Source organism: Malaclemys terrapin, chromosome 3, assembly GCF_027887155.1.
Source record: "Malaclemys terrapin pileata isolate rMalTer1 chromosome 3, rMalTer1.hap1, whole genome shotgun sequence".
Taxonomy (NCBI): Eukaryota; Metazoa; Chordata; order Testudines; family Emydidae; genus Malaclemys; species Malaclemys terrapin.
In genome coordinates this window covers 118068010-118082726 of record NC_071507.1, presented here as the reverse complement: position 1 = coordinate 118082726, position 14717 = coordinate 118068010, and the positions used below count along the sequence as shown (strand labels likewise).

The 14717-nt window shown below is 44.9% G+C and overlaps 1 protein-coding gene across 1 annotated transcript in view; it reads right to left on the bottom strand.

The window, feature by feature from the left end:
- The window catches only part of MAN1A1 (mannosidase alpha class 1A member 1), a 217639-nt gene extending 212399 nt beyond the window's left edge, over nt 1-5240 (bottom strand). The window contains exon 1 of the mRNA XM_054021752.1: nt 4377-5240. Within this exon, the coding sequence (XP_053877727.1) occupies nt 4377-4988 (612 nt within the window). The 5' untranslated portion in view covers nt 4989-5240. The remainder of the gene's footprint in view (nt 1-4376) is intronic.
- Nucleotides 5241-14717: the final 9477 nt, after the last annotated feature.

Below are 14717 nucleotides of genomic sequence, written 5' to 3'. Positions count from 1 at the left end.
AGAGTCCTGTGGTCTGTTGCTTTTTACAGATCCAGACTAACACGGCTACCCCTCTGATACTTGTGCAATCTTATGTTAGCCCCCTTGTGCATATCCATTATAATAGTCTTTAAACATATGATCGTGCACCATACCCCCACCCCCACACACCCGGTCTCATTTAATGCAAATAATGGGTGGTTAGGGACTGAGTCAGGGTTGATCAGTGAACAAGGCTACTCTCTGTAGGAAATTTGCTTAACTGGCTGTAGAAACAGATGTGGGTAGTGAAGGAGGCAGAGCACTGCAGGAAAAGAAAGCATGGTATACTGGCTTGGGCAGTTGAATGTCACTGTGGAGAATTTGATTCTATCTACATGTGTTACAGTGAGACTCAAGGAGCTCAATGTATTTAGCTTAACAAACAGAAGCTTAAGGGGTGACTTAATTACAGTCTAAGTGTCTACATGGGGAACAAATATTTAAATATCTTCATCTGCTAGACTGAAGAGTCCATTATTAAATATTTGATGGGCTTTTCAATCTACCAGAGAAAGGTCTAACAGGATCCAATGCTCAAAGTTGAACCTAGGCAAATTAAGACTAGAAACAAAGCATGCATTTTTTAAACTGAGTAATTAACCACTGGAACAATTTATCAATGGTTGTATATATTCTCCATCACTGAATTTTTAAATCAAGATTGAATGTCTTTTCTATAAGATATGCTCTAGGAATTATTTTGCGCAAGTTCTACGGCCTGTGTTCTACAGGAGGTCAGACTAGATGATCACACAGTTGTCCCTTCTGTCCTCAGAATTTAGGAAATCTGCTGTGACACTTGCAGATTCAACCCACACCAGTACAGTTAATTCACTTAAAACTGCAAGGCAGGCAGTGACACAAGTGCTATGTACTGTAGCCCACAGCCCTGACACCAAAACCAGCCTTACAAGCATGTTCATCACATTCTCCCTTCTACTGCCCAGATACTTTTTGCAAAGTCACACACACACCCCTCCTCCTATTCCCAAATTTCCCTAAAACCAACTGCCAATATAACAATCTGCTGAGGTTCCCAGAACGGTTATTGTGTCACCGCCTCAGCAAGAGTTTTGCTATTACTAGCTGTGTGACAACTCCCTGACACCAGCTTGTTTATCTTGCCAGCAAACTCTCCAGGACCCTGCCAGTCCTAACCTTGCCTTACAAGTTACAAGAAGTGAACCCCAAGTTACCCAACTGACTTCTCACTGCAGCATCCAGTGCTCTCCTGGAACACACACAGAAGTTCGCTGCTCCTCTAAAGAAACAGTAACCACTGCTAATTAATTTAATGGGGGTGAAAACTCTTATTTGCATCATAGCATTGAATTTTTTTTTACTAAAACAAGTTTATTAAACAAAATGGCATAGGATTAAGTGATACCAAGTATAAGCAATTAAAATAAAAAGGGTTACAAGCTAATGAAAGCAAAAAACACAGTTCCAAGACAAAAAAACCTTACTTTCAGCAATTTACCCATCTTTTTCTAAGCAAGTTTCTCACCTAATCTGTTCCCAAAGACTTCAGCACCATTGGCTGAAGGACCCAACTTTTGGTGATTTCAAAAGCTCCAGCTCCTTGAATCCCACAAGTGATGGACAACTATGGGGTTCTCTCCCCTTTCTTTTTATAGTCCAGTCTCAGGTGGCCACTCTCTGTTCCCCATTTTCCAGGTGCCCAATTTGAGATAACTGGGTTCTGATTTGCAGGAGTACAGCTGCAGCTGTAAGCGCTCAGAAGTCAATGGGAGCTGTGCTCTGAATATATGAAGTGCCATATAATGCTGAGTATGCTGAAAAAATATCATGTTCCAGGCATCTCATATTGGGCACCCAAAATTAGTGGACACTTGAAGATTTGGCCTTAATCTACATCTCAGTTCTCCACCAGTGAAACAGGAACAAGATCACCTCACTAGGGTGCTGGGAAAATAAACTGACAATTTGTGAAGCCCTCAGATGCTATCATGAACAGCACATAAAAATGCCCATGAGGAAATTAATACTGTACTAAGTGCACGGTTTATATGGTGTGTAGGAAATTAAGTATGGGAGCACAAACTGAATGAAGAGAAGAAGAAATATAGACTAGCTCTTGCCATTCGGTGAGCACTGCCCATTCTATGCACTGAATGAAGCTGGGAAACAAATATTATAGGATCTCATAATTAAAGATCATAATGGAAATATACATTGGGGGCACAGATTAAGGTTGCAAGGGCAACCTTCATTCTGTAGTTCCTAACTTTGAAGTGCTTGATTTTGCGATTTTAATGTCATTGTGTGTAATTTTGTGGGTTTTTAAAAGTGTAAACTGAAAACAAATTGTCATACTGCCCCATATCTAAATCAACGTCAGTGTTGAACTAGAGCTGGTCAAAACCAGCAACATTTACAAGAGTGAATATTTTTCATTTTGTTTGGAATGTTCCAGAATAATTAGTTTCAGTAAAAAATTAAATAATCTTTTTTAATTATTTTCCATCAAGAAAACTTTCACTTCCCCGCTTTACCCCTGGAGGAAAGGAAAAATGTGGGAGTTCCCCTACAAAGAGGTTAGTCTGAGGTGTTCAAGCTTTTAAATCTTTCTGAACAATCAGATCAGTCTGAATAAATAAAAATTTTAAGGAGTTTGCAAAGTGTATATTATTGGTCACACATTTCACTATTACATGCTATAAAACAACAGCTTTTTCTAACTCTGTAGATTAGAACTTCACATTAATAGTTTGGCTAAGGTTCCAACACACATTTGAAAATCAAAGTATTGCAATGTATGTGAAATGCAGCAGAAGAGATAGAGGAGTTCAGTCTTCTGTTACATCTCCCACCACTAACACAGTTCTTTTACATTTGATGCAGGAATTAATATAGGACACACCCTCCCCCAATACTAGTGCAGTGAGAGAAGTAAACAAGTCTATCATCTGTGTTCATGAGAAGTAAAGCAGAAATGGCAAGTGAAAGAACTGGGCGCATTAGTTTGCCCTGTGGGTCCAAAGAGGGCAGCAGGCAGAGTCTAATTCATATCTCCCCTCTGCCTGCCTAATTTTCTCTAAATGCTTTTTACAGTCATGTCTTGCTATGATCAGTAAATATGGTTCATTCGAGTTCCAATCTATTAAGTCAAGACATGTATGCTTTAGCAAAGTATACAGTAGTAAGAGTAGGACCAGCACAGAGGAGGTTAAGAATATCTGAAAACCGGGAAGTAAAAACTGACAAAATACCCTTAGAGTTAGTTTGTAGCAGCAGGCTGAAAGCTGCATATATCTAACATCACACAAGGTGGAAAGCCATACCCGAATAGCTTCCTTAAGTACGGAGGCAAAAAGAATAAGGGATGAGGGTAAGAAAAAGATCAAGGGGCAGGAGGAGATTTCTGCCTAGAGACAGGAAATTAACAAGAGAAATAAAGTGGGACTTGGAGAGAGAGGAGAAACTGACAATCATCTACCTGCGCAGTAAGGAATTGCCAATGCACCCAAAGGACTAGATCAATGACAGTCATAATGAGGTCTTCACACTGTATGGGAAACTTATTGTTAAACCAAGTCAGTAAAATGCTTTTAAAGACTTGTTGCTGAACACAGAATAAATGCTGCGTTTCATACTTTCCTCAAGTTTTGCTCAGAAATCTACACTTGCTTATGAATGTACACTCACATGAACGGGATACAAAGGCAGTTGCTCTGAAATGTAAAGTAGCACCTGTACTGAGTTAGCTATACGCTTATACCTCCTAGCACAGCACTGAGTAGCGGCGATGCTTTCACAGATGCGGCTCCGAAACGCCACAGGAGCCTTCTGCCACTCCACCCTCCCACCATATGGCTCTCTGAGCTTCAAAGTTTAAACACCGCACTTTACAGCTCGGAGTTCACGCGCCCCGGTCCTCGGGCTTCCTCAGAGGAGAGGAGTGTTTGGCAGGAAGAACTTTTAGTCTCCGTAGTTTGTCTGCGAAGTGTTGTTCCCCCTTCCTCCCCAGTGTGCATGCGTTCGCTGACACATGGGCGGCCAAGCTGCAGTTTGAACTGCACCAGTGTAAACCTTGCACAAAACCCTGTTAAACGCCTAGCAGATCCCAGGCGCTAACGTGCCTCCTTGAGGAGGCCGATCAGCCAGTTCCTGGCTTTTAGCAGGAGCCAGCGAAACCCCTCAGCTCACTTCAACAAGTTGTAAATAACCGACCCGGGGAAAGCTTGTCAGTGACAACGCGCTGGCGAAGGGGTAACGAGCGGGGTAAACAAGGGGGTAGCGAGTGAGCCGGGAGGCAGCCCGGAGAGCCGGGAGGGCCCAGCGAGCCCGGCCGATCGCGGACACATACACCCCCCGCCGCCGGGGATACCCACCTCTTTAATCTTGGCCCGTTTCTGCTGGACATCAGGGTCCGCCGGCTCCCGCCCCACGGCCCCGACGGGCTTGCGGAAGAGCAGGCTGGGTAGCCCAGCGGCCCCCGCCTCCTTCCTGCCGCGCCTGTCCTGGAGAAGTTTCTCCTTGTCCTGCCGGATGTCCCGGCGGATCTCCTCGGGCAGCTTCTGCAGCGTCTCCTTGGCCTCGCGCAGAGCCCGCTCGTGGTCCTCGCGGATCTTGGCCAAGTTCTCCGCGGCCGCGGCCGCCTCCCCGGCGCTGCTGCTGCTGCTCCCCCCGGCGGCGGGGCCGGCTCCGGGCGGCGGGGCGCGCTGCTCCCCCCCGGGCGGCGGGGGCTGCTGCTGTAGGGCGGCGGAGGAGTGGAAGAAGACGCCGCTGAGCAGCTTGGAGGAGTCGGGCAGGAAGAAGATGGCCCCAAAGCAGAGGGTGATGAAGGCGCTGAACACCAGCAGCAGCACGAACTTCTCCGTCAACCGGAACGCGCTGGGGCCCGACGCCTTCCTGCCGCCGCCCGGGACGCCGCCCAGCGGGCCGCCCAGCGCGCCGGGCCCCGCGGGGCTGCCGAACAGCGGCAACAGGCTCACGGCGGGCATGGCTCAGCGCCCCGCGCAAAGTTCCCCCTCGGCAGCGGCGGCGGCGGCAGGAACTTTTCCGCTCCGCTCTCCCCGGCGGGTGCGGCTGCGGGGCGGGCTGCGCGGCGCTGCTGCCTGTCAGCTGCTGCCCATGATGCTGCTGCTGCTGCTGCTGCTGCTGCCGCCGGCCCCAGGTCCCGCTGGAGACAGAGCGCCGCGGCCACTCGCGCGCGCGCCGCCTTCCTGTGCCTGCGAACAACTGCCAGGCAGCGCCGGACTCCGCCTGCCAGAGTCAGGGGGAGCGGCGCCGCCGGGCCAATCAGCGCGTGGGCGGAGGGGTGGGCGGAGCTGGCGGGGAAGAGGGGCGGGGCGCGTGTTTGAGAGTGACACATACACACGGACCGGGGGTGGGGAGGAACACGAAGTGCATCGACTCTGGTTCACACAAACTGCTCCAGGTTCCTGTGGCAGCGCTAAAGCAGGCAGCAGCCGAGACATTAATGAGACTAATACCATTCAGTAAAGGCCCCACTGTTTCTTTAATCGCATCTGTGTAATCTGTTTTTAATTTGCCTTTTTTTTTTTGCTGCTGCTTTTGTTTTTTGCTCCGTCGGTGGGGTTAGGTTGGGTGGGCGGTGGGCGTTTATTCTTTATCGTTTGACGTCCGCAAAAAGGAAGATCGCCAAGGTTAAAACGACATTAGCATAGAGACCCCCTGTTGATTAGTGCAGATTAATTAGTCATCTGAGGGGTTGGCAGCCATCCGGCTGCTTGACTTTTTAATTGTTAAATACTTTAGTAATGATCTTTGATAAAAAAAATTAGAGGGTTTTGCAAATCTTTCCAGCCTGGTGGCATCTGGTTACAACTGTTTAGTAATATACATGGATGTAGCATTAATTATTTTAAAGCAGAGATCGCAGATTCATAAATACACAGAGAGAAACACAAATGTGTGCTTTGCAATACAAAGTACAACAACTTTGTCTTTTCAATAACATCACTAGGAGTCAAAAGTAAGCAGGCCCTTCCAGCCTTATACTGGTTTAATACCACTGTTCATGCACCTTCTATTCCAAAAACTAGAACTGTGCTTTCACCATTACATTTTCAGTTAAAAAAAGGAAAGTATCAGAGATGACTCCCCTTCCCACCCATCACAAGAGCTCCCCTACAAATGAAATAATTTCTGCCACACAAAGTACCCACACATGGTAGTCCACAATGCAGCTTTCCCTTTCAGGAGTTTGAAGTACTGCCTCTTCTTGGCTGTCTTGTGCCTGACACTCTGAGCTCAAGCCACACTTGAGGGTTGCTTTCTCCCCTTATAGTAGTTCAGTTCTCTTAGTCTGGGTCTTCATAACGGGGGACCGCCCATGGATTGTCTCACACAGCTCACTCAGATCCTTTTGTAACAGTAAGTGCTGTCGTTCCTTGTTTTCTCCTTTATCCTCAGGTGGTTGACTCATTTTAGGGCTTGAGCCAGGATCCTAATTAAGGAGCATATTTCCTCTAGCTCCTGCAAGGACACTGCTTTCCGGGTTCCTGTAGTGCAGAGGTCGGCAACCTATGGCACACGTGCCAAAGGCAGCACACGAGTTGATTTTCAGTGGCACTCTGCTGCCGGCCTGGGGTTCCGTCCGCCAACTCCCTGCCAGCTGGGGTCCTGGCCGCCGGCCCCGCTCAGCCTGCTGCTGGCCTGGATGGATGGAACCCCGGGTCAGCAGCAGGCTGAGCAGGGCCAATGGCGGGGACCCTGGCTAGCAGGGGCTGGTGGACAGAACCCCAGACCGGCAGCGGGCTGAGGTCCCGGCTGCCAGCCCCACTCAGCCCGCTGCCAGTCTGAGGTTCCGTCCACCGGCCCCATCAATGTAAAATGTATTACTGGCACGTGAAACCTTAAGTTACAGTGAATAAATGAAGACTTAGCACACCACTTCTGAAAGGTTCCCGACCCCCACTGTAGTGCATTGAGTTATGCCACAGTTTCTGCCTTGCATTTGTGGACCACAGCAACCTTATTTTCTAACTCTCTCCACTCCCTTAGAGATTGCGTTTGTTCTGTAGCTCTAGAGACTACTGCCATCCAGAGGCATCTACAGATGCCACAGCCTCTGTATGGTCATCAATACTAACTCCTTCACTGGGTGATGAATCAGTCTCCTGGCACCAACTTCCAGGATGCTTCCAGGACCATGTTCTAGGACATTGCCCCAGTACCATGTGGGGATGCGAACCCCTTGGTAAACAGTTACTAAGTTTTCCATCTCAGCATCCATGTTTGTGTCCTCTTCATGCAGCTCTGCTCTCTCCTTGACCACCATTTTTAGTCCTTTTCCTTCATTTGCTCCAAGAGGTGGCTGTTGGCTCAGAAGAATTCCTGCAGCTGGACATTGAGATCATCCTGTTGCCCCACAATTGTCTCCTTCTTACTCTGCTTCTACTGCTCAAGGCTGAGCACTATATTCTGGTCCTTTAGCAGATCCAGCTCCTAGATCTTTGATATCTGGATCTGGTCCTGGAGGGCTTGCAGAGCTATGTTGTGTTCCTTCTGCTGGCTGTGCAGCTGGTCCCATGCCCCTGAGTAACTCTGCATAGCAGCCTGTAGATCTAGTTGCAGTTTCTAGTTGCAGAGCAGCAGAGATTTCAGCACCTTGTCCTTTCTCTGCTGAATCACCTTCAGTCCTGCTGTCATTGTAAAGAGCTTCTGTGACAGATGAAGGAGAAGGGGTAGCTCCCTTTTATGGACACCCAGCCAGCCAGTTAGCTATAAAATCCCTGTTAGTAGTAGTTGTCTACTTGCTTTACTTGTAAAGGGTTAAAAAGTCCATAGGTAAAAGGAAGGGAGTGGGCACCTAACCAGAAGAGCCAATGGGAAGGCTAGAACTTTTTAAAATTGCGAAAACCTTCCCCTTTGTCTGTCTGTTGTGGTTGTCCGGAGAGAGGGGACAGACCAGAGACAGGGCTGGAACTATGCTGTAAAAAGCTTTGGGCCAGGTATGGAAATCATCCGATCATATCTAGAAACAACTCATTTAAAACCCCAGATATGTAAGTAGATCAGGATATGTCTAGGAAGACGTGATTAGGTTTATCTCTTTTATTTTTAATGGCTTGTGGACTCCTCTGTGCTAACCCCAGGTGCTTTGTTTTGCTTGTAACTTTAAGCTGGATCTCAAGAAGCTATCTTGGTGCTTAATCCCTATAATTTGTTTTTAAACCTAGCAAAAAGCCTAAGTTCCAGATGTATTTTCTTTCTTTTTAATAAAATGTTTCCTTTTTTTTTTTTTTTTTTTTTTTTAGAACAGGATTGGATTTGTGTCCCCCTAAGAGGTTTGTGCATGTTGTTTAATTAGCTGGTGGCAACAGCTGATTTCCTTTGTTTTCTTTCTCAGCTCTTCCCTGGAGGGGGCGGTGAAAGGGCTTGAGGGTACCCCACAGGAAGGAATTCCCAAGTGCGCCTTCCTGGGTTCTAAAAGGGGTTTTTGCACTTGGGTGGTGGCAGCATCTACCCATCCAAGGTCAGAGAAAAGCTGAAACCCTGGGAGTTTAATACAAGCTTGGAGTGGTCAGTATTAATTTTTAGAATCCTTGCCGGCCCCCACCTTCTGCACTCAAAGTGCCAGAGTGGGGGAAATCACTGGGGCGGGTTGAGGGGTAGGAGAGGGGCTAGGGCTCCAGCTGTCATCCCCATTCGGGGCTGACAGCCAACAGCCGATGTAAGTAATGCAGGGTCTACACAGGTACTGGAGGCACTTACTTTGGCGGAAGCAGATTATAGTGTAGACACTGACAAAATTAGGTTGATGTAAGCTGCCTTATGTTGACCTAACTCTGTAGTGTAGACCAAGCTTCGGTTATAGCTCCTTTAGCAGCCCCTTCTATTCTTTCTCCATCTCTCATTTTATCTACACTTCTAACAGCAGCTGCCAGGCCTGGGAGGGATTGGTCTCCAGGTCTTGCTGTTGGCCAGGATCTCCCATAGTTGCTCCTGGGGCTTGTCTGCTCATTTCTGCTGCAGGTGCAGCTGCCACTTCAAATCCTTCAGCGGGGTGCTGAGTTTCTGCTTCAGTACACCCTGTCCATCCACAGTGTCTTACAACTCCTGTCTCAGCTGGTTCCTGGTGTCCGTTAGCCACATTAATCATGTCTGACTGCCCTTTTCGAAGTGCCTCTGTCAGGAGTTGAAGGGCTTGTTCAGATTCTTTCTATTTCAGCTCCTGGAACTTGTTCTGTTGACTGTGGTATTGTATTAATTAAGATAGAATAAAGGGCCAAGAGTTAAAGGTGTTAACATGACCCTGAAACCGTCCCACATTAAATAGCTTTAAACAAGGTTCAGGGTTTGGTATAAAGAGACCACAGCCTGTTTAGTACCATGGCAAACACACCATTAAAAATGTTTTTAAAAAGATGAAAAACAGTTAAAGCATTTGAAATGTAAAGTATTCCATAAGGCTTTCATTTGAACAATATTCCTTGTTCCATTTCCCTTAAGATTCCTTTAGAAGGAACACTCACCTTGTCTGTCAGTCTCTTAGATGATATCAAAGATGATAATAACTGCCCTTTTGGGGAGAAGAGAAGAAATTAGTTGAAATGGGCTGGAACTTTTGTTGTTGCTATTGTTATTAAAGTCCAGTCCTGTTTCCTAGAAGGCAAAACAGGACAAACATACACAAAAAGGGAGAGAGAAAAACAAAAACAGAAAATGCAGCTTCTGTCTCTGGTATTGATGCTCACTTGCAACCACTCCTTGAGAAACACAGGCACAGCTCATGATCTGATTAGCCACTCCAAGACCTGGCAAACTTGTACCAGCATTGGGCTGTTTAGGGCATTGCTTTTAGCTGCCTTTCTGGTCACAGGCTTACAGCAGTGTTGCAAAATATAGTTTTAGCTGGCTAAGCCAGATTTTTGTTAGACAGAAGGAAAAAGGAGAGACAAGAAAAGAGAAAGTAGGAAAGAAAAAGGACGCATGGAAAGGGTGAGGGGAATGGGATGACAAAGTCTTGTGTCCCAGGTGGTGTCCAGAGATGGAAGAGGTGGAGATGTCATGGTGATGGGTCCTTCTCCCGGGCCCAGTCTGGTCATAACATCTCTCAGGATCAAGATGACAAAGGCTCAAGGTCAGAGGAGACTGTGGGGGTGGCAACCATGTTGGTGAAGGCTCACTCCAGTAGCCAATGTTTTTTTCCAGTGTCTCTGTTTTTGAAGACACCAAAAGGGAATGATGAGTGGAATAGTCCTCCCCTTCATTATTTTGTCCACCAATTAGGGCTAATATCAGACACATTGATTTCATTGAGTTCTGGTCCCACACTTTTCTTATTTACAAGGCAAGATCTTAACACAGTTCTTGAGTTATATCAGTTGGCCTTTTTGTTTGGACTAATTCAGTTTTTCCATCTCCCTCTGGCAACTTTTCCCATTAACATTTGTTACAGGCTATTGTAAGACTTCATAAACATTCACTCACTTTTCACAGGTGAGCTCACAATTAGGATAAATTTGTAGGCCCAATTCTCACAACAGTTCCTTCTCCATCTCGGTTGCCTGGTGGCCTTCAGCCTGTTGTTTCTTGGACTCCAGGCCCCACTGATGTTCAAGCTGTGTGACCCTCACTTCCCAGGTCATTAGGGTAGATCTGTACTCAGACACCATTGTGCCTTCTATCATCTGTAACTTGGCCCTTAGGTCTGTATCTGCTCTTGCAAACTGGTTATTCCCTGCTGTGGTATTGCTTTGATCTTCCTCAAGTTGAGCTATTAGGTTTCTGGGCATTGCTTCTCTTCTAGGGCCAGGGCTCCCTGACCTCGACTATTGGCCACCACCACAGATGGTTCCTCCTAGTTGTGTAGTGCCTGGCATTTGGCACCTTGCTCTTCCTGTGATTGGAGCATCTCAGTATCATCTGTCTAAGTAGGTGCTGGACCTATATCCTTAAGCACTGGGCTTCTCGGGGATGAACACAGACTTCCTTGTGAAGAAGGCTGCATTCCTTTCTAAGCATGTCAATTTGCCACTTCATTTTAGACATGACTAAGAGTCTTATCTCCCTCTCTGCTACTAGTCCTGGCTGCTTTTCAGGTACTCGCTGGGCTTGTTTCCCCTGCTCAAACAGTTACAGTAGGAAAACCCACATTTGGGCCTGTAAACTGTTCAGCAATATCATTAATGTTCTTTTCACCCATGTTGCCTGGGACACTGAGAATCTTTGGACCAACTGTGGCCCTCTCCTGAGCTTCATCCACCTGGGGACCCCACTTTCATTCCAGGCCCCCTCAAATTTCCTAAATTCTCATTCCATCCGGCTGAGGGAGGTATAAAACAGCCTCAATAAACGGGAGGACTGTGAACCCTGTGGTCAGGCTCTTGCCTTGATGTTTGCCCAGTAAAACAGCCTTTTCCTCCCCCAGAGTGATATCCTATCTATCTGTCTGAGACTCAAAGTGTGCCTCATGAGGGAACAGTGTGTGATTAGTGATCCAGTTTTGGGGCCATTTGACAAGTGTTTCCGAGATACAGCCCCCCCTCTCCTGCTGAAAAAACAGTTTTTCTAAAGGTGGATGCTTTCTACTAACAATAATACATAAACCTTTAATTTAATACTACGGACCCCAAAGATACTTAAATGTAATTCAGGAAGGTCTCCCAAGCATATCGCAGGAAATTGCCCTATTTGTCACACTACTGAAGATAATTTAGACCCAAAAGGACCCTAAACTATCCCTGCAGCAGCGCAAGTCTTTTCACCCACACTTAAATTTCCTTTACAAGACTCCACACTCCAACAAAGCTATTAAACATATCTGAGCCCAGGCATTGAACTCTGAGCCCTTGCAAGGTCATGTAACTCACTAGTGTTTAGTCATTATTCTTAACCCAATTGCCCTTTGTTTTTCGTTATTTGCATGTGGGCTGTGCTGCTTGGGGTTCCCACTTACAGGAAGTAAACTGGTTTCTGTGGTAGGTGCTGCAGAAGGAGGATTTCTAGGAGGCAGCCTGTAGGAGGATTGGATGTGGTGTTCAGTAATGACTTTAGGCCAAATGTGTTTGAAAGAGATCATCCATGATGCAGTTCCCAATTGTCCCTGAATATTAGAGGGTAGGCTTCTGTAGCATCTCTACCTCAGATATACTGTCCGGAAAGCTAACCCTCCTGGAGAAGGTATAGTTCCCCAAACTACATCTTTTTCCATCTAAAACTTTAATAATAGTCTGGGTGGATAACACATGACTAATTGATATTTTTAAATTTAAATAATTTTTAAAGAAATATATATTAAAGCCAAAACTTATTATTGTATAGTAAAATCATTACAATTAACTACATTTAAAAAAGTTGAGCAGTACATGTTTGCTTAAGTTTTAAATAAAGTCAAGTGACAGAGTTGGTGGAAGTCACGGGCTAAGCAACTGCAACCACTATTTGTTCAAGTGCTAAGCCAGCTTTTGACAGCCCTAGCCTTTACTGTAGGTGCAGAGAGACTATTTTCTTCATTTCAGTTTATTCAACTAGTTCATTCAAAGCTAGGAAACAAAGTGGGTGTTGAAAAGGCTGGAAAGGTTGTTTCTCTGTTCCAATCTATGAATAAAAACTAGGTCTGAGGGGATGAGATCTACTTGTTCAAAAATCTTGAAAATGCTGGTGGCCAGAAACAATAAACTTGGTTATGAAATAATACTTCCTTTGTTTAACAAGTCAGTAAGTTTTAAATGGAAAACATGTTTTGATAAACCGTTTTTTTCCCTCATCTATCCAGAATATTTATGGTAGTTTTATTTACTTTATTTATTAACTAATAAAAAATTAAAATGCTGCTTTTGTGCATTTTTAATTGAATTCCATTTCCAGCCAAATGCAGTTTGACACAAATCAGAAGTAAAAAATTGATAATCTAGTAAATCAGAAATGCAACACTCATCATTTTCTATCATAATAAAAATTAAGACTCTAAATAAATGTTAAGCTAAATAATTGCTTAAATAAATGTGTATAAATATAGATGTGTATTAACCTCCTGGTTAATAAAAGGAAGTAACAATTTTAGTGTAAAGGCTATATTTAGTTGCAAATCAACATGTTTTAATGGTTACCAACCAGTGAAAATCAATCTCTCAGGAAAATAACTAAAAGATGCAAATGCAAAACAAGATTAAAATTGATTATTTAAATCAAGGTTTTCTGCTTGCTGATTTAAAACATGATTAAAAGTGGTGATTTAAGTCACTTTGACTAAAATCAAGCCATCCTGATAACACTTAAACACCATTTATATAACACACAGTTCCAAGTACTTATAACTAACCTAGTAAATAAATTACTTAACAATGTTCAAGTAATCTCGGAAGTGCCCTGCTTGGACTTGCATGTCTCCATTGAACTATCAGGATGAGTCTTGTCAGGAGGCAGTGAGTCCATTTCTTCTGGCAGTGTTATGTCCTGGGGCTCAGTTACATTGACCTGTTGTGGTTGTTGCCTAACTGAGACCTCAGGTACAAAACCATAATAAGTTCCCCTCATCTCCCTCTCTTCTGGTAATGGAAGAAGGTGGTGTCTCCTCTTCCTCAGTATATGTCCATCTAGGGTGATAACCTTAGAAGACCACAGGGCAACCTCTTATTACACCACTGCTGTTTGTGACCAGTGATTTCCATGATCGATGTGCCCTTCATCATGTTCATGAAATAGCAGCTCCCTAGGCCCCAGGTCATATTGTTTTTGTTTGTTTAGCTTTATCTATCTTGTCGTACATCTGTGAATCCCCAGTTCCCTTACCTCAGCTTCTATCATGACAGGTTTTCTAGTTCTCATTTTTCTGTTAAATCAAGGGTGGCCAACCTGAGCCTGAGAAGAACCAGAATTTGCCAATGTACATTGCCAAAGAGCCACAGTAATATGTAATGTAATATATATACGTACACAATCATTATATAAGTTGATAATGTATATTTATTATAAATTTATAATGTATAGTTAACGATAACTTAATCTTTTACTTAGAGGGACTTCTGGCAATCTTTGCTTTCAACGATTCCCTTGAAGTTTGGTTTGTGTTCAGTTGTGCTCACACGCAGCAGTTCTCTTAAGTGGCTGTCTGTCAAAATGGATTGGTGCTTGGATTCACGTTTGAGTGTCGAGAAAACGGACTCACAAAGATAGGTCGAGGCAAACATCAAGATTAAAATTAGGGCTGCACCTCTGATGTTGGGGTATTTATCCTTTGGTACAGATTTCCAGAAAGTAAGAGTCTCTGCTGTCTTCTGAACAGATTTCAATCTGTCATCTTCCAAAAGTTCTATTATTTCCATCTGGGATTTTGCTTCATCAGTGACTAAAGGGGGCTTCAGACAATCGGCTTCAGCACTAAAGGTCAATCAGAAATCTGAGTTGAGGTCTTTTCTGCTGCAAATCTTGGAATCTTTCCTCAAAACTGTCCTTAAGATCTTTAATCATGCTCGCATACCTAGTTGTGCCCCGTTTTAGGGGTTCTGCTGCATCTGCCTTTGATCCGGCTGGAAGTTGTGACATTGAGGGAAATTGTGTCAGCTCTCCCTCAACCATTTGTCTGTGAAACAACTGCAGTTTGTTCATGAACCTTGCACTAGATCATACAGCAATCGGAATTTTCCTTTTAAGTCCATGTTTAGTTTATCCAAATGCAGCAGCATGTCTGCAAGAAATGCCAAGTCTAGAACCCATCCAGGATCTGTAAGCTCAGGGTGTATTCTGTGCTTCTCCTCCGT